The 19,996-nt window shown below is 43.4% G+C and overlaps 1 protein-coding gene across 4 annotated transcripts in view; it reads right to left on the bottom strand.

The window, feature by feature from the left end:
* clybl (citrate lyase beta like) overlaps positions 1–19,996 on the bottom strand; it is a 123,875-nt gene that overhangs the window by 25,518 nt on the left and 78,361 nt on the right. For all 4 annotated transcript variants that reach the window (XM_052026730.1, XM_052026731.1, XM_052026732.1 and 1 more), the window contains one exon: positions 9,998–10,205. In XM_052026730.1, the coding sequence (XP_051882690.1) occupies positions 9,998–10,205 (208 nt within the window). The remainder of the gene's footprint in view (positions 1–9,997; positions 10,206–19,996) is intronic.

Below are 19,996 nucleotides of genomic sequence, written 5' to 3'. Positions count from 1 at the left end.
TAACAACAGAAAATGCTGCAAACACTAAGTAGGTCAGGCATCATCTGTGGAGAGAGAAACAGTCAAGGGTCTCTGACTTGAAACATTGACTCTGCCTCACTCTCCACAGATGCTGCTTGACCTGCTGAGTGTTTCCAGCATTTTCACTATTTATTTCAGCTCTCTCCAGTGACTGGTTGACACTGCTCAAACGACACTTATCAAAAGACATTTGGAAAAGAACATGGATAGGAAAGGTTTAGAGGGATATGGGCCAAACACGGGCAAATGGGACTCGCTTGGTGGGCACCATGGTCAGCATGGATGAGTTGGGCCGAAGGGCCTGTTTCCATGCTGTATTATTCTATTTGGTCTTTTACATACTGCTATTTGTGGGAGCTTGCTGTGCCTAAATTGGTTGCTCCCCTTCCTGCTTTGCCACACCAGTGCCCACATGCTTTGGCTGTCCAGAGAGGCTAAAGGAATGCCAGTCTTCCTTTGAACCATCATGTGAAATTGACTCTTGGTGGAACAGTTGAAAGAAAAATATCACTGAAATTCTATAATAAACAGCTGGAAACCATGATGGAAAGGCCACAGGGTCTTTCTGCATGGTTAAACTCAGATGGGCTACATGAATTTTCTCACCAGATGGGCTAAGTCTGCACTAACAATAACGATTTATATGTTGCCTTTAACATAGTAAAACATCCCAAGGTGCTGCACAGGAGTGTTATCGAGCAAAATCTAACACCGTGACACAGAAGGGGGTATGGCAGGAGACCAAAAGCTCGGCCAAAGAAGGAGGTTTGATTTTAAAGGGGGAAAGAGAGGAGGAGAGGCTTAGAGGGGAAAATCTGGAATTTGGCAGCTGACGGCACCAAGTTTATTATGTTAAAGTGCTATATAAATACAAGTTGATGCAAAATAGCACTGACATTTTTTTGATCAGCATTCACAAACAGACACAGGGCCAGATTGGATTTGCTGCTCAAACTTACCAACAATGGTGCCTGTCCGCACACTAACAGTGGCCATAGTAGTACTGCAGCAGGTAGGAAGCAAAATGTAGAGGATAAATCACGTGTCCAGTGGGCAGAGCAGACAGAGGCAGGTTAGGGAGCATGAGAGGGCTGGCAGGCTCAACTGAATTTACTTGAAAGCCGGGAACCTCACAGGTAAGGGAGATGAGCTTAGGACATGGATCAGAACTATGATGTTATTGACATCATGGGAATGTGGTTGAGGGAAGGGTGAGACTGGCAGCTTAATGTTCCAGGATACAGACGTTTCAAATGTGGTAAAGCGGGGTGCAAAAGAGGAGGTGGAGTTTTACGACTGATTAGGCAGTACCCGGAGAGGATATCCTGGAGGAATCATCCAGTGAGGCCGTATGGGTAGAACAGGAATAAGAGAGGGGTGATCACTTTGTGGGGATTACACTATAAGCCTCCCAACAGTCAGTGGGAATTAGGGGAACAGGTATGTAAGCAAAGCGCAGGAAGGTGTAAGAGCAACAGAGTTAAAGTAGTGGGGGATTTTAACTTTTCCAATATTGACTGGGATTGCCTTAATGCAAGGGGCTTAGAAGGGGCAGAACTTGTTAAGTGCATCCAAAAGGGTCCCACTAAAGACACGGCAGTACTTGACCTTGCCTTAGGAAATGAAACTGGGCAGATGGTGGAAGTGTCTTTGGGGGAACACTTTGGAATCCATGACCATAATTCTGTAAGTTACAAGGTTTCTATGGAAGGAGATCAGGGTGGCCCTTAGGTTAAGGTCTCGAATTGGGGGGGGGGGGGGGTGAAGGCTGATTCAATAGTGTAAGAGAGGACCTGGTGAAAGTAGATTGGGAGCCAATGCTTGCAGGTAAAAGGACAACTGAGAGGTGGGAGTCTTTTAACAGAGAGTTTGCAAGAGTTCAGGACCAGCATGTTCTCATTAGGATGAAAGGCAAAGATGGGAAGATTAGAGAACCTTGGATGACAAAGGATATTGAAGATTTGATCAGGAGGAAAAGAAACATATGGCAAGTAAAGGCAACTGGGATTGAGGGAGTCTTTTGAATCAGAATCAGGTTTATTATCACTGACATATGTCGTGAAATTTGTTGTTTTGCAGCAGCAGTTCAGTGCAAAACATAAAAATTACTGTAAATTATGAAAATAAATAAATAGTGCAAAAGATGAATAACGAGGTAGTGTTCATGGGTTTGTGGACCGTTCAGAAATCTGATGGCGGAGGGGAAGAAGCTGCTCCTTAAACACTGAGTGTGGGTCTTCAGGTTCCTGTACCTCCTCCCCGATGGTAGTAACGTGAAGAGGGCATGTCCCGGATGGTGAGGGTCCTTGGTGATGAATGCCACCTTCTTGAGGCACCGCCTTTTAAAATGTCCTCGATGGCGGGGAGGGTTGTGCCTATGATGGAGATGGCTGAGTCTACAACCCTCTGCAGCCTCTTTCGATCCTGCGCATTGGAGCCTCCATACCAGGCGGTGATGCAACCAGTCAGAATGCTCTCCATCTGTAGAAATTTGCAAGAGTCTTTCTTGACATACTGAATCTCCTCAAACTCCTAATGAAGTAGAGCTGCTGACGTGCCTTCTTCGTGATTGCATCAATGTGTTGGGCCCAAGATAGATCCTCTGAGATCTTGACGCTCAGGAACTTGAAGCTGCTCACCCTTTTCACCGCTGACCCCTCAATGAGGACTGGTGTGTGTTCTCCCGACTTCCCCTTCCTGAAGTCCACAGTCAATTCTTTGGTCTTGCTGATGTTGAGTGCGAGGTTGTTGTGACACCACTCAACCAGCTGATCTATCTCACTCCTGTACGCCTCCTCATCGCCACCTGAGATTCTGCCAACAACAGTGGTGTCGTCAGTGAATTTATAGATGGCATTTGAGCTGTGCCTAGCCACACAGTCATGAGTGTAGAGAAAGTAGAGCAGTGGGCTAAGCACACATCCTTGAGGTGCGCCTGTGTTGATTGTCAGCGAGGAGGAGATGTGACTACTGATCCGCACTGACTGTGGTCTCCCAGTAAGGAAGTCGAGAATCCAGTTGCAGAGGCCCGGGTTTAGAAGCTTGTTAATTAGTACTGAGGGGATGATAGTGTTGAACACCGAGCTGTAACCAATAAACAGCAGCCTAATCTATGTTTTGCTGTTGTCCAGATGCTCCAAGGCCGAGTGAAGAGCCAGTGAGATTGCATCTGCTGTAGACTTGTTGTGGCGGTAGGTAAATTGCAGCATGTCTAGGTCCTTGATCAGGCAGGAGTTAATTCTAGCCATGACCAACCTCTCAAAGCACTTCATCACAGTAGATGTAAGTGTTACTGGGCGATAGTCGTTGAGAGATACAGAGTGTGTAGGGGAGAACAAGAAAGAATTTAGGAGGGCAAAAAGGGGCCATGAAATATCCTTGGCAAGTAAGGTTAAGGAGAATCCGAAGACAATCTATAAGCGTATCAGGAGCAAGAGGGTAGCCAGGGAAACAGTGTGTCCCCTGAGGGAAATCAGTGTGTAGAGCCAGGTGATGTGAGTGAAGTCCTAAATGAATACTTCTTGTCTGTATTCACTGAGGATTAGGACATGGAAGATAGTGAGTTCAGGGTGGGGTACACGGATAATCTGGAGCAGGTCAATATTAAGAAGGAGGTGTTAGATGTCATGAGATGGATAAGGGTTGATAAATCCGCAGTCTGGATGAGATCTATCACAGGTTGCCATGGGAAGCAAGGGAACAGATAGCTGTGGGCCCAATGCAGATTTTTGCATTTGCATTAGCCATAGATGAGATGCCAAAAGACTGGAGGTTAACTTGTTCCTTTATTTAAGAAGGGCAGCTGGGATAAACCAGGTAATTACAGGCCGGTGAGCTTTACGTTAGTGCTGTGGAATTTTTGGACAAAATCCTAAGGGATGAGATTTACGTACATTTGGAAAGGCAGGGGCTGATCAGGGATAGACAGCACAGTGCGGGGAAAATCCTGCCTCACTAATTTGATTGAGTTTTTTTGAGGAGGTTACTGAGAAGATTGAAGGCAGTAACAGTGGACATTTTCTACGGACTTCAGTAAGGCATTTGACAAGGCTCAGCGTGGTAGGCTGGTCCAGAAGGTTGAGGCACATGGGATCCAAGGTAAACTGGCTAATTGGATCCAAAATTGGCTTGTTGATAGGAGGCAGAGGGTGGTGGTGGAGGGATGCTTTTCTAATTGGAAGTCTGTGACCAGTGGTGTGCTGCAGGGATTGGTGCTGGGACCTTTGCTGTTTGTGATGTATGGTAATGACTTGGGTGTGTATGGAGGAGGTATGATTAGTAAGTCTGCAGATGACATGAAAGTTGGTGGTGCTGTGTACAGCGAGGAAGGTTGTCTAAGTCTACAGAAGGATATTGACCAGATGGAAAGTTGGGCGGTGCTTTGGCAGATGGAATTTAATCCCAACAAGTGTGAGATAATGCATTTTGGGAAGTCAACTAGGGGTGGGGCATACACAGTAATGATAAGGCATTAAAGGAATGTTGATGAACAGAGGGACCTTGGGCTTCAAGTCAATCATTGCCTGAAAGTGACAACACAGGTAGATAAGGTACTGGAAAAAGCAGTTGGCATGCTTGCCTTCATGGGGTCATAGAATATAAAAGAGTGCCAGCGACCCGGGTTCAATTCGGGCCACTGTCTGTAAGGAGTTTGTACGTTCTCCCCGTGTCTGCGTGGGTTCCCTCCGGGTGCTCAGGCTTCCTCCCACATTCCAAAGACGTACGGGTTAGGAAGTTGTTGGCATGCTATGTTGGCGCCGGAAGCGTGGCGACACTTGCGGGCTGCCCCCAGAACACTCTACGCAAAAGGTGCATTTCACTGTGTGTTTCAATGTACATGTGACTAATAAAGACATCTTATCTTATCTCACATTATGTTGCAACTTTATAAAACACTGGTTAGACTGCATTTGGAGTATTATGTACAGTTCTGATTGCTACACTAAAAGGACGTGGTTGTGCTGGAGAGAGTGCAGGGAAGACTCACTAGGGTGCTGCCTGGATCGAAGGACCTTTGTTATGGGCAGGAATGTTTTCCCTGAAGTGAAGGAGGCTGTGGGGTGACCTGAGAGAGGGATATAAAATGAAAAGTCCAGATAAGGTAGATAGTCAGGATCTCTTTCCCGGGGTAGGAATATTAAAAACAAGAGGCCAGAGGTTTAAGATGAGAGGAAGGAGTTTTATAGGGGACCTGAGGGGAAACTTTTTTTACACGGAATGGTTGATATCTGGAATGTGCTGCAAGATAGGTGGTGGAGTCAAATACAATCATTATGTTGAAGAGACAATTAGACAGACCCTCAAATAGGAAAGGTCAAGAAGGGTATGGACCTCATGGAGGCAAATGGGATTAGTCTAGATGGGCAAAGTCAGCATGGACATGGTGGGCTGAAGGGCCTGCTTCAGTGCTGTAAAACTCTTATGATTCTACAAACACACCTGGTTACAGAGGGCTGATTGAGCTGCTCCTCCACGAGTGTGAAACACCGCAGGCCAACAGCAGCCATTAGACCTCAAATGGTGAATCCCGAGGCCCCATTGGGTCACCTCTGCAGCTCATGAGGATCTAAGGGTTTTGATGGCATCCATTACAGAGGACCCTCACCATCCAGGATGTGCCCTCTTCATGATACTACCATCGGGGAGGAGGTACAGGAGCCTGAAGACGCACCCTCAATGTTTCAGGAACAGCTTCATCCCCTCCGCCATCAGATTTCTGAACGGTCCATGAACCCATGAACACTACCAAATTTCATGACAAATGTCAGTGCTATTTAACCTGATTCTGATTCTAATTCTGAACTACTTTTAAATATAACTGATAATCAGAGACTTCAAAAATGGTTTGAATTATCTTAAGTAATTAAAAAAAACAAATTTAAATAAAAATACCCTAAAGTACTAGAAATCAATTAAGAACATTAGGAGTCAAAGTCAAGTTTATTGTCATCTGCACAAGTACATGTGTGCACACAGGTGCAATGAAAAACTTACTTGCAGCAGCATCACAGGCACATAGCGTCAGATAAGCAGCATTCACAAGAAAAGCATAAATTAAACACAATTTTTACAAAGGAAAAAACACAATTAGAATAAAGAAGCAAAGTCCATCTTAGTGCAAAGTGATCAGAGTAGACATAGTGTTGCTGAACTGTAGTGGTGAATTAGGGTTTTGCCAATCGGTTCAAGAACCGAATGGTTGAAGGGAATGGTTGAAAGATAAAGTAAAATAAAGAAAAATAAACAAACGACTTATCTTTTTACTCAAGGTCAGTGAACCCATTCAAGAAAGGATTGGGCTATTTACGCCGGCCATTCCTCAGGTAAGGCTGAGGGGACTGGGAATGGCATTAATCCATGTCTTCAGCACATGCCAATTTCCCACTCCTGGACTCAGTGTGGGTCTGGAGGCCAGATGTACTGGCATCTCACTTCCAGCTCATCTCTGATTCCCACAGTTCGATGTGCAGGTGGAGAAGAGTTGAACCATGAAGAGGGTGTTGCCTGTGGTTCTCGACAGAATGAGCACCATTTGGGCCAATACTTTTCTGTATGGAGTCCTGCCTCTCGTTAACAATTCATTACTTGCTGACTTCAGTTTTGAAAGCAATGCCGGTGCATGAATTGGGTTGTCCTGAGAGGATATACGGACATAAGAAATAGAAGCACGAGTAGGTCATCTGGCCCTTCCCGTCTGCTCCACCGTTCATCAAGGTCATAGCTGATCTTCTACCTCAGTGCCATTTTCCTGCACTCACTCCAGATCCCCAGATTCCCTTAATACCCAGAAACCTATCGATCTCTGTTTAGCACATGGCAGCACTGATAAGCAGTTCAGTTGCAAAAGGTCAGTCAAGTGGAAAGACAACAGAATGACCTGGGATCGAGGCAGGAGACGGCACCGAAGAGCAGATGGTTGGAAGCTGATCGCGTCAGTGCACGCAGCAGGAACTGTGCAGAGCAACAGTGAGGCAGAGAACGAAGAACTTATGAAAAAGGATATTTTTCTATCTGTCCTCCTGTCATTTCAGGACCAGTGAAGTGCTTTATGAAGTATATTCAGTGTTGTAATGTAGGGAGCTTGCAAACCAACTTGCACCAAGCAAGCTCCCACAAACAGCATTATGGTACCAACCAGACCAATTAATAGTGATGTTGATTGAGGGATAACTTTCAGTTAAGACAGATTGACTAAGATGGAGTTGTTTAATTTGGAACAAAGCAGAATGAGAAGAGACTTAATGGACGCACATGTTGGAATTGGATTATTATTGTCACATGGACCATGGTACAGTGAAAAACTTGTCTTGCATACCATTCACACAGATCATTTCATCACATCAGTGCATCGAGGTAGTACAAGGGAAAACAATAACAGAATGCAGAATAAAGTGTTACTGTTACAGAGAAAGTGCAGTGCAGGCAGACAATAACATGCAAGGTCATACGAGGTAGATTGTGAGGTCAAGAGTTTATCTTATTGTATTTGGGAACAGTTCAATAGTCTTATAACAGCAGGATAGAAGCTGTCCTTGAGCCTGGTGGTACGTGCTTTCAGGCTTTTGTATCTTCTGCCTGATGGGAAGGGGGAGAAGAGAGAATGTCCAGGGTAGGTGGGGTCTTTGATTATGTTGGGTGCTTTACTGAGAGCAAGAAGTGTAGACAGAGTCCATGGAGGGGAGGCTGGTTTCCGTGATGTGCTGAGCTGTCCACAACTCTCTGCAGTATTTTATGGTCATGGGCAGAGCAGTTGCCATACCAAACTGTGATGCATCCAGATAGGATTATTTCTATGGTGCATTGATAAAAATTGGTGAGGATCAAAGGGGACATTCCAAATTTCTTTAGCCTCCTGAGGAAGTAGAGGCGCTGGTGAGCTTTCTTGGTCTTGGCATCTACGTGGTTGGACCAGGACAGTTATATGTTCACTCCTGGGAACTTGAAGCTCTCAACCTTCTCAACTTCAGCACCATTGATGTAGACAGGAGCATGTGCACTGCCCCCCTTCCTGAAGTCAATGACCAGCTTGCTTTGCTTACATTGAAGGAAATGTTGTTGTCATGACGCCATGTCACTAGGCTCTCTATCTCCTTCCTGTACTGTGAGTCATCGTTATTTGAGATACGGCCTAATACGGTGTAATCATCTGCAAACTTGCAGATGGAGTTTGAGCAGAATCTGGCCACGAGGTCACAAGTGTATATGGAGTAAAGTAGGGGGCTGAGGACACAGCCTTGTTGGGCACCAGCGTTGAGAGTAATCGTGGCCGAGGTACTGCTGCCTATCAGATTACATGTTGCTGCATATAATTATGAGACAGTGAAAAGGAAGCACTTATTTCATTTAGTAGATGTTAGAGTCATAGAGTCATACAGCAGGAAACGGGCCCTCTGGCCCAAATGCTCCATGCAGACCAAGATTCCCAACTACGCTAGACCAATTTGCCTGCATTTGGCCCATATCCCTCTAAACCTTTCCTATCCATGTACTTGTCCAAGTACCTTTTGAATGTTAATGTACCTGCCTCAACCACTTCCTCTGGCAGCTCGTTCCATACACTGACCACCCTCTGGGTGAAAAAAGTTGCCCCTCAGGTTCCTATTAAATCTCTCCCCTCTTACTTTAAACCTTTGCCCTCTAGTTCTTGATTCTCCAACCCTGGGAAAAAGACTGTGTGCATTCATCTATACCCCTCATAAATCAGGTATCAGGTACACAAATCAAGACGTACAGAATTAGGACGTACAGAATTAGGACGTACAGGACGTACACAAATCAGGACGTACAGAATTAAAATAACTGGGAAGAAGAAGAAATGCAGGTAAATGTGATAGGTACAATAAACAGCATGGACATGGTGGGCTGAAGGGCCTGTTTCTGTGCTGTGCGGCTCTCGAGACCTTAAGAATTGCTTTTTTACTCAGAGTGTGGTAGGGGTCTGGATTTCCCTGCTTGAAAGGAGCTGAAACCCTCAACACACTTACACAGTACTTCGATGTGTACTTGAGGAACAGTGAGCTGCAGGGCTACAGGCCTCATCCTGGAAGGTGGGATTGGACTGGAGAAATTTTTTTTGACAGACACAAAAACAATAGCCTGAATGACCTCCTTCTATAATGTGAATTTTCTAAAGTGCTCTGATATCCGGGAGAACACCTCAGCTCTAGAACTGAGGGATGCTTCATATACTCTGGGAAAAGATGGGGCTTGGTTTAACACTTCATTTGAAAGATGGTGACTTCAACACTGGAGCACTCCCTCGGTATACACTAAAGTGTCAGTCTTGATTTATATGCTCTGGGATGTGACTTAAACCCAAACCCCTCTGACTTCGAGGCTACCATGTGAGCCATGGGGAAATCCTGGAGTTGTCTGATCAAACTACAGTGTTGGGTACCAGTGATGTAGGAATGAAGAAAAGTGAACGGGTGGCATAGATAATAATGAAGAAAACTGTAACAACTATGAGAAAACATTAACAAGTAAAGAGGCAATGGGCAAACTAATTACAATACCTTAAAACTCACTTGTTCCCATTCTTTTTCAGTTCTGGAATGAACTGGATAAAAGTTATCTCTGAAGTTGAATTCAATATTGGATGCAAGCGTTAAAACCTGCAGAGGTCCCACTCTATCACAGACATCCTATTCGTTCTCTCCACCTCTCACACTCTCTACAACCTAAAACACATTTGTTTCCTCATTTTTCCAGTTCTGATGAAGAATTATTAACTCTGCTTCTCCCTTCTGACCTGGTGAGCGCTCTGGACTGAACTATCCCATGTTTGAGACCCCTGATTCTAGCCTCTCCAGCTTTGGGAAATAACATGTACCCTGTCAAACCATCTGAACACAATATATTTCAATGTCAGCATCTGTTATTCTTCTAAACTCCAAGGAAAACTGGACTCTCACTGTTCACAACAATATTCTGCATTAAAATGCTTCCACATTTGTACATTTACATTTTACAGTACCTTTTTGTTCAATGCAACTCCATCTTCACAGTCGAGCACAGCACAATCTACACGGAGACTGGGGATCTTCTGGAGTTTCCTTTCATCATTTCCAGGCACATAAAGGACAGCTCTCCGTGGTACATACTTGTGGTTGGCATGTGCACTGGATGAGTAGTGACAGTGTAGCATAGGCCCAAGAGTGTGACCTGTCTTGGCAGAGTTAAGTCTGAAAGGAATAACAGTGAATAAGTTGAACTGAGACCAAAAGACAGATTAAACAGACCAAATACAAGCTAACTGCATTCTTTTCAAGGGGAAAGGTGATCAATATTAGTATTGGGCCATGAAGCTCTGAAAGTGTCCACCACCACTATCAAGGCCACCATCTCAAAGGCTCATCTGTACCTTCGCTGCCTCAAGGTCTGACTATTCTAACATACTTCTTGCCCCCCTCCCACTTTGCCCTCACTGCAAACATCAGGTCATCCAAAAGGCTTCTTCCCACACCTAAACTCATACTATTGTTCACCCATCACCCTCCATGCTTGTTGCCCTACTCAGCTCCTGGTGAAACAACATCTGTAGTTCAACATTCTCATTTTGCTATCAATCCCCATCGAGACAACTTCCTATCTCTTTAATTTCCTCCAGCCCTACAGTCCTCTGAGATCTCTACAGTATTCCAATTCTGGCTTCTTGAGCATTCCGAAATGTAACTGCTTCACCAATGAAGGACTGCCTCACGACTGGAGGTGCCAGTCTTGAACGAGCTATTAAACTGAGGCCCTATCAGTTCTCTGAGGTGGACGTAAAAGATCCCACTTCAATATTCCAAAGAAGGGCAGGAAAACTGTGACAACTGTGAGTAAACATCAACAAGTAAAGGGGCAGTTGGCAAACTAATTACAAAACCTTAAAACCTACTTGTTCTTTTCCAGTTCTGGAGCAAACAGGAAAAAATAGTTACCTTAAGTTGTTGAATTCAATAACGGGTGTGAGGGGCCCCTTCATTCTCCCCACCCCTCTTGCTCTCTACAGCCTAAAGTACGTTTGTTTTCTCATTTCTCCACTTCTGATGAAGAATTACTGACCACGCTCATGTCCTGAGCCAATATTTATCCTTCCCTGAAGCAGAATATCTGACCTTTATCAAAGAAAGTCTTGCACTATGCTCCAAATTATTTTACAACAAAGTATTTTTGAGGGTGGGCATTGTAGTCATGCAGAAAACGTGTTGGCTAACTTGTACATAGCAAGATCCCATAAACAGAAAAGTGAGAAAGACCTGATCATCTTAAATAAGAAATTTTGCTTGAGGGAGGTTGCCTGAGCACAAAGTAGCTTTTTTTAAAAATTTTATTTACAGCGTGGTAACAGGCCCTTCCGGCCCAACGAGTCCGTGCTGCCCATTTTAAACCCAAATTAACCTACCCGTACGTCTTTGCAATGTGCAAATTTTCCAGTAGAAGATAAGATACAGCACATCCCTCCCCACTGTTGGGAGTATCTACAGGAGGCACTGCCTCAAGAAGGCAACATCCATCATCAAAGATCCCCACCATCTGAGCCATGCCATCTTCTCACAGCTACCATCGGGCAGGAGGTACAGAAGTCCCACACCATCAGGTTCAAGAACAGCTACTTCCCTTCAACCATTTGGTTCCTGAACCAACTGGCAAAACCTTAATCACTACAGTTTAGCAACACTGTGATCACTTTGATCACTTTGCACTAAAATGGAATTTTTTTGTTCCAATTGTGTTATTTTTTGTGAATGTTGCTTATCTGATGCTATGTGCCTGTGATGCTGCTGCAGATAAGTTTTTCATTGCACTTGTGCACATGTATACTTGTGCATGTGACAATAAACTTGACTTTGACTTGTGACTTTAGATGGGTCAGTGCAGAGTAGTGAAATCCGAACCAAAGGGAAGATCACATCTCAGACAGTACAACAGTTGAGGTGCATGGGATTTACTCCCAGTGTCCTGACCAATATTTGTCCTTTATCCAACATCAGGAAAACAGACAACAAGGCCATTTGCTACACGACTACTCAAGGAAGCTTCCTGTGTATAATTTTGCCTGTTGTATTTTCTATGATGTTGACTGCTATTCAGAAGTATGTGATGGAGTCATACAGCGAAGGGCCCTTTGACCCACCAAGTTCACACCGACGATCAAGAACTCATCTACATCCATCACTAAGGACCCTCACCATCCGGGACATGCCCTCTGCTCATTACTACTATCGGGGAGGAGGTACAGGAGCCTGAAGACCCACACTCAATAATTCAGGAACAGCTTCTTCCCCTCCACCATCAGATTTATGAACGGTCCATTAACCCATGAACACTACCCCATTATTCCTATTTTTTGCACTATTTATTTATTTTGTAATTTATAGTAATTTTATGTCTTGTACTGTACTGCTGCCACAAAACAACACATTTCGCAACATATAAGTCAGTGATGATAAACCTAATTCTGATACACACATCCCATATTTTTAAAAAGTTTCCCCACATTCTTCTCAACTCCACTCTCCTACACTAGGAGTAATTTTCTGTGGCTAATTAACCTACTAACTTAAGATAAGATCTTTATTAGTCACATGTACATCCAAACACACAGTAAAATGCGTCTTTGCGTAGAGTGTTCTGGGGGCAGCCCGCAAATGTCGCCACACTTCTGGTGCCAACATAGGATGCCCACAACTTTCTAACCCGTACGTCTTTGGAATGTGGGAGGAAACCAGAGCACCCGGAGGAAACCCACGCAGACACAGGGAGAACGTACAAACTCCTTACAGACAGCGGCGGGAATTGAACCCGGGTCGCTGGCGCAGTAATAGCGTTATGTTAACCACTACACTACTGTGCCTTGCATGTCTTTGAGAAATGCACCACTTTACGTTTATTGTAAAGTGCTTTGAGGATGATCTGATCTTGCAAAAGGTGCAACGTAAATAAAAATGTTCTTTTACAGAGTGGCATCCAATGCCAAGATGTTGAATTTAAAATCTAGTTCTCTTGTACAACAGCAGGTACTTGTGTTTATATAGCATCTTCAACATGGTAAAGTCTTCCAAGGTCTTCACAAGAGGATCATCCATTAAATGTGGCAAAAGAAGATACAACGGCAGATGACCAAAAGCTTAGGTCAAAGAGGTAGGAGCTCAAAAGGGTAGTGAGATGTAGATGGGCAGAGAGATTTCAGAGGGAATTCCAAAGCTTATGGTCTAAGCACCTGAAGGAATACCTGCCAATGCTGGAGTGATCAAATTCTGGATGATCAACAAGGCAGAGTTGGATGGATGCACGGATTTTGGAAAGATTTGGGGGGAGGAGGAGGTTACAGAGTTAGCAAGAGTGTGGCCATGAAAGGACATGTAAACAATGATGAGACTTTCCTCAGCTGGGAGCCAGTGTAGGTCAGTAAGTGAAGGGGTTGTACTGTAAATATGGTGTGAGGTAGGTCAGCTCTCAGCTTTTCCTTTAGTACCAAGTTTCCCTCTTTAACCTTTATTATGATGTCAGATTAATATTCCAAAACAAATTCCATAAAGCAATTTCGAAACCTGTATTCTACAAAATATGATTAGAATTTCTCTTTAAACTGTTCCACTGGAGACAATGAAGCTTCAACAAATCTTCCCCAAATCTTGCCCAATTTTTCCCAGTAAAACATCCAGTGCTCTGTTTCTTCTAGTTTCCAGTCTCCTCCAGGGTGCATTAGCTGAAAACGTGCAAAGTATCTGATGGGGAACACCAGATTTAATATAAACTATGAGTCAAGATCACAGCAAACAGGAAATTAGTGATTTAAAGGAAATGCCAAAAGAAGTCACTCCAGTTAAGATAAGGTTCACTCACTGTTGTAAACTTGGCTTTTGGAAACTTGACTGATTGCTTAAACGGCTGAGTTACTTGAGTTCATCCAACACTCTGCACCATATCCTAACTCACACCAAGTCTTCTTCTATTGGGCTTTTGAACCAACCACCTCTTTCACATCCCCTTCCTGGTGGTACTGCCACGTTCTTGGACTCTTAAATCTACCTCTCTCAGTTATCTCAGTTACGTTAGCAGTTCTTTTTACACTACTTCAGTTTGCACTACATTCTGTTGTTTTGCACTCATTGCTGTATTTATTATTACCATGTATAAAGCGAACTTCAAGTGAGCGAGGAATTTCATTACATCCTGGCATATGACAATAAACTAATATAATCTAATCCCTCCCTATCTCTGTGACGCAGTGTTACATTCCTCTGAGATCTCTCCATTCCTCCGATCCAGTCTCTTGTACAACCCCAATTTTAACAATTCCATCTTTGATGGCCATACCTTCTGTTACATAAGCTCTAAACCCCAAACCACCGCATAGCAAAAGATGGTACAGACAGTATTTTGGCTTATTTGTTCCATTTTTGTGTTATATTACACATTTGCCTCTCCACCATCTCACCCTATAAGTACACCTTGTTATTCCGTACCCAACACAGAAGAATGCAAGAGGCTGCAGAGAGCAGTGGACACAGCCTGGTCCATCGTGGGCACAGCCCTCCCCACCACTGACAGCATCAACATGTGCTGCTGCCTCAAGAAGCAGTCATCTACCATCAAGGATCCCCACCATCCAGGTCATGCCCTCTTCTCGCTGCTGTCGTCAGGCAGGAGGTACAGAAGCCTGAAGTCCCACACCACCAGGTTCAGGAACAGCTACTTTCCTGCAACCATTGGGTTCTTGAACCAACCTGCACAACCCTAACCCTACCTTAGCGATGGAACACTACGGACCACCTCTCGCACTACCATGGACTTGTCTCTGGTTGTGTTTTTTGCACTACTGTCTTGTTTTCCAAAGTCTTTTGTTTCTTCACTGTCTTGTATAATTTACGTATTATTTATGCTCTGTGCTGCTGTTGTCTGTACCTATGTGCCTGTGATACTGCTGCAAGCAAGTTTTTCATTGTACCTGTATCTCACCGTACTTGTGCACATGCCAATAAGCTCCACTTGACTTGAGCCTAACCTGGCTCACCTCAAGCCAATCTTTGTTTTCTTTGCTTCAACCACTCCATGTGATATTGAGTTCCATTATCTCACTACTTTCTGACTAAAGGACGTCCCCCTGAATTCCCTGCCAAGTGTATCAGTAATGTTAAGACGAATAGATAGAGTAGACAGCCAGCGCCTCTTTCTCAGGGCACCAATGCTCAATACGAGAGGGCATGGCTTTAAAGTAATGGGTGGGAAGTTCAAGGGAGATATCAGAGGAAGGTTTTTTACCCAGAGAATGGTTGGGGCATGGAATGTACTGCCTGGGGTGGTGGTGGAGGCAGGTACATTGTCAAATTCAAGAGATTACTAGATAAGCATATGGAGGAATTTAAAATAGAGGGATATGTGGGAGGAAGGGGTTAGATAGTCTTAGGCGAGGTTTAAAGGTTGGCACAACACTGTGGGCCGAAGGCCCTGTATTGTGCTGTACTATTCCATGTTCTATGATTCTATGAACTTTGATCTTATATTGCAGGTCCTCAAATTCCACAAGGTCTCTGCTTTCCTCTAATTCTGATCCTTCGTGTATCTCTGCTTAATCCCTCTGCCACTGATGAACACAACTAGTCAATGAAGTCCTGAGGACTGGAATTCCTTCCTAGCCTGTCTCCTATTTCTTTGACATGTAATATAATTTAGTCATGCAATAGTTCCTGTGGCTCAGTTTCAAATGCTGTTGATAACATTCTGCAGAGCGTCTTAGCATGTTTTGTTTGCTCAAGGGCATGAGTGAAAACCCAGTTATTATTTACATGACATAAAAATGAGTGCAAAAGATGGTTGGATCTTATTTTAAAGCAAGAAGCTTATGGCACAATAAAAAAAAACAGAATTCATGGCCACAATTGGCCAAATGAAAGTCTAGCAACATCCATATCTTATAGGGAATTACAATATTATTTGGTACCTGCTATGCATTTATGATGCTGAATTATGAAGCTCTGCCCAATACATCACGGGCACATCCCTTCCCACCATTGGTAGGATCTACAAGAGGTGCTGCCTCAAGAAAGCAACATCCGTCATCAAAGATCCCCACCATCCAGGTCATGCCATCTTTTCGCAGCTACCATCGGGCAGGAGGTACAGAAGCCTGAAGTCCCACACCACCAGGTTCAAGAACAGCTACTTCCCTTCAAACCATTCGGTTCTTGAACCAACTGGCAAAACCCTAATCACTGCAGTTCAGCAACACCATGACCACTTTGAACTAAAATAGACTCTGTTTATTTTGTGTTCTAATTGTGTTGTTTCTAGTAAAAATTGTGTATAATTTATATTTAATTTATGTTTTTCTTGTGAATGCTGCTTATATGATGCTGTGTGCCTGTGATGCTGCTGCAAGTAAGATTTTCATTACAGCCTGACCTGTTGATTGTTCCAGCACTTTCTGTTTTTATTTCTGGTAATAGCAACTGTTGCTTCTACCGCATTTATGTCACTGAACAATTTTTAATCAATCTATTCAGGTCTCCTTGATATTTCCATCATCACGGAAGCCAGACTCCAGACGAAGGAGGAAAGGCTGTGGCCAATTTGGGTGCAGCAAACACCAACACCTTTTCATCTGCCTTAAAAACCTTTTTTGTCATTTGATGTCAAATGTTTTATAACGCACTTGAGGCTGGTTTACCATATTAGAGATACTTTATAAATACCCCTCTTCAACTTGTCACATCTGAGATCCAAAGAACAGCAGCACCACGTGTAAACATGCTTTGCTGTCCCCAGTACACATGTATGACGTTACTTGCCAGTGGCAAACTTGTTCCGCATAGTGTTGGCTTGAAGCAGACTGTAAAGAAATGGATGTGTGAAAGTCTCTTTCCCAATCACCAACTCTGTTTTCACTCAAGCTGCTCATTCGACCAGGTTTGTAGTGTGGGGCAGTCATTCCCAATGGTTTGTCAAAGCCAGATCAGATGTAATTGTTTCGCACTTAGTTGGCTTTCTGTGAGGCTTAGAAGATACCAGCTGAATAAATCCATTCAAGAGCATGCACAATTGAGCAAAAAGGGGGAACAGATTAAGAATCCTAAAAAAAATTAACGAGAACAAAAATCTGCATAGAACTGTTCTCTAATTAAAACTGGAAGACTTGAAATGTTTGTTGTAAACACCAGCAAAGCTTGCACAAACATTTGCACTTCTCACAGCCACTGGCATTCAGTTGTCGACACTCAGCTGTTGCTTAATCGGTACAGTTGTCCAAACAGTTTTACTATTCCAACTGCGGAGTGCACGTTTAATCAGAGATGCTAATGATCAGTGTTACATCCTTCCCCTTCCCACCACTGGCTCTGCAGCACTGCATTCTCAGCCCATTAACACTAATGAATTGTGCAAAATTGCATGGATCACATGTGCCTAATCACAGTGCAGTCGACAGTGCTCACCTGCCTTTTTTTTATATTGGAACTATTCATTTGGGGTTCAAAGCATTTGTCACCAGTTTTGTTTTTAAAGAAACTGAGGTCACTCCTGAAAGTGAATAAGTGCTCTCTCTCTCTCTCTCTCTTTTTCATTGTTCTCACAAAAATGTAAAGTCACTTCAAGAGGCACTTAATCCCATCATCTACACTGACAATTGGCTTGAAGCATCAATCAAGCCGAATCAAAGCCTGAAGAAGCATCGCTATGTGGTGTACAATTAAAAGTAATTCAGGTAGCTGTGCCTTTGGGCACTTTCTGCATACAGTATCAGCTCAACGGGGAAACAAAGGACTGCAGATGCTGGAATCTAGATGAAAAACACCATGATGCTGGAGGAGTTCCTCCAGCATCATAGTGTTTTTCAGCTCAACAGGGATCTTGAATACCGCAGTATTATATAGAAAGAAACCGGCGACAATGTCTGTGAGCAAAGGGAAGGAATAAGAAAGGGGAGGAATAAACACGGCTTGGCTTTATAAGGACAGTGGAACAGCAAAAGGGGGAGGAGCGTCCAATCTCCAAGAGGGAGAAAACCCTACAGCTAATGTATTGATCAGGAACAAACACAAAGCCAGGTCAGGGGGGAGGGGGAGGGGAGAGAAACAGAGTCTTCAAAACCCTGAGAATGCAAGTGAAAAGAAGGCAGAAAGTACTCTACGTTAACCAAACAAAGAAAAGTCAAAAAGCAGAAATGGATGAGGAAATGTTATCCTGGAGGGGAGGGATTAAATCTTTGAAACAGTATTGTGGTAAACTGCATCTCTCTCGTGTGGCAAGATTACAGATGGCTACAAACTCAGGCACCTGGCATCGTCACAGTTCACTTAACACATTACCATGTATTAAACAGGTCAGAACAAAACACCACACTCAATCTCTACAAATTCTGAGAGCAAATCATAAAAAGTAAGGCTCCACACAATAAACATATGTTAAAGGCAGCCATACCTCAAGAAGGTCCATGTGGCAACCTCAACATCCACTTTAGTGTGTATAATGAAAAGACTTGCATATATGTAGTGGCCTTTGCATTTTGCAGCCAATGTGAAGTATTTTCCTGAAGTGTTATCGTGTAGGAAATATGACAGCCAATTGATGCACAGCAAGCTCCCGCAAATGGTAAAGTGATAATGAGCAGATAACCAGGTTTAGTGATATTGGTTGGGGATAACTTTTGGTTTCAGTGCACTGGGGGGAACTGCTCAACTCTCCTTCAAACACAGTCATGGTATCCTTTATATTCTCTTAATGGGGTAGATGAGGCCAACACATGTATTGAACAGCATCTCTGACAACGTCAGGGTGTCCCAATGTGCTTTACACATCATCATCTTTTATAGGTTTGTCTCAATAATGACAACTTCCATTCATATGTTGCCTTTAATGCAGCAGGAAGAACTTAAGACATTTCACAGAAGTGTTACATTAAAAGAAGTAATAAAGTAAAATACACACAGTGAGGTTCCATAAGCATTGAAAGGTCATCCCCTATCTCCATTCAGGTCTCAAATGCCCACAAGGATGGTTTCAATTCCTATTCACTTAGTCCCCTTTTTAATAATCTCATTGCTGTTTGTGAGAGTTCTCTGTGCACAAATTACCTGCTGTGGTTTCTGCATTACAACAGTTTCCACATGTTAAAAGCATGTCAGTGTTTGCAAAGAGCTCTGAGATGTCCTAAGCTTGTAGAAAATGCTTTAGAAGTACAAGTAGGTTTCTGATGTTACTTGTGGCGATGGGGATGTGAAAGTTCCCAGCATGATTTACAGAGTGGGCAAAAGATCTAACCATTCACATTAGTTGAACAAATTTCCCAAATGGGTGCTAAATTATTGCAAGGGCACTCGTTATAATATTTTAAGTGACTCTATGTTTAAGTCAGGCAAGTGGCAAATGGGGCTAATTTAGATGGGAATCTTGGTCAGCATGGACCGGTTGGGCCAAAGGGCCCATTTCCGTGCTGTATGACTCTTTAACTCTAGGTACAAAGAATGCTGACATCAAACTCAAACTTCATCTATGAATTAACCAAACCTCTTTGAAAACCAAAACAAAACTGCTGATGCTGACGAAACAGAAGATGGAAATACTCAGCAGGTCCTGAACGGTTAACTGTTTCTCTTTACACAGATGCTGCCTGACCTGCTGAGTATTCCTGACATTTTCTGTTTTGGTCAGCCTCTGTGGTTCTGTTACAATGAAGGTTAGCAGTACCTCCTTGCAATACAACATCTGCTACAGTGCTGTTGCTGGAGGAATGCACTTGTGACCTACTGAAATATGAACACTATTAAAGAGTAGTGTTTACTTTTCATTCGCTGGCATCACAAGTTTGTATTAACATCTGTAAAGCTGCCTGTAAAATTCTTGTGTTTTTAGCATGGAATCACAAAGAAAAATGGAGGCTGTTTGGTCCATTGTGCTACGTTGGTTGTTTGAAGAACCTATCCAATGAGCCCTATTTCTGTGCTCTGTTTCTGTAGCCCTGCAGATTTACCTCTTTCAAATAGTTTACCAA

Source organism: Pristis pectinata, chromosome 11 (genome assembly GCF_009764475.1).
Source record: "Pristis pectinata isolate sPriPec2 chromosome 11, sPriPec2.1.pri, whole genome shotgun sequence".
Taxonomy (NCBI): Eukaryota; Metazoa; Chordata; class Chondrichthyes; order Rhinopristiformes; family Pristidae; genus Pristis; species Pristis pectinata.
The sequence above is the reverse complement of the archived record's forward strand: the minus strand, read 5'-3'. Positions and strand labels throughout refer to the sequence as shown.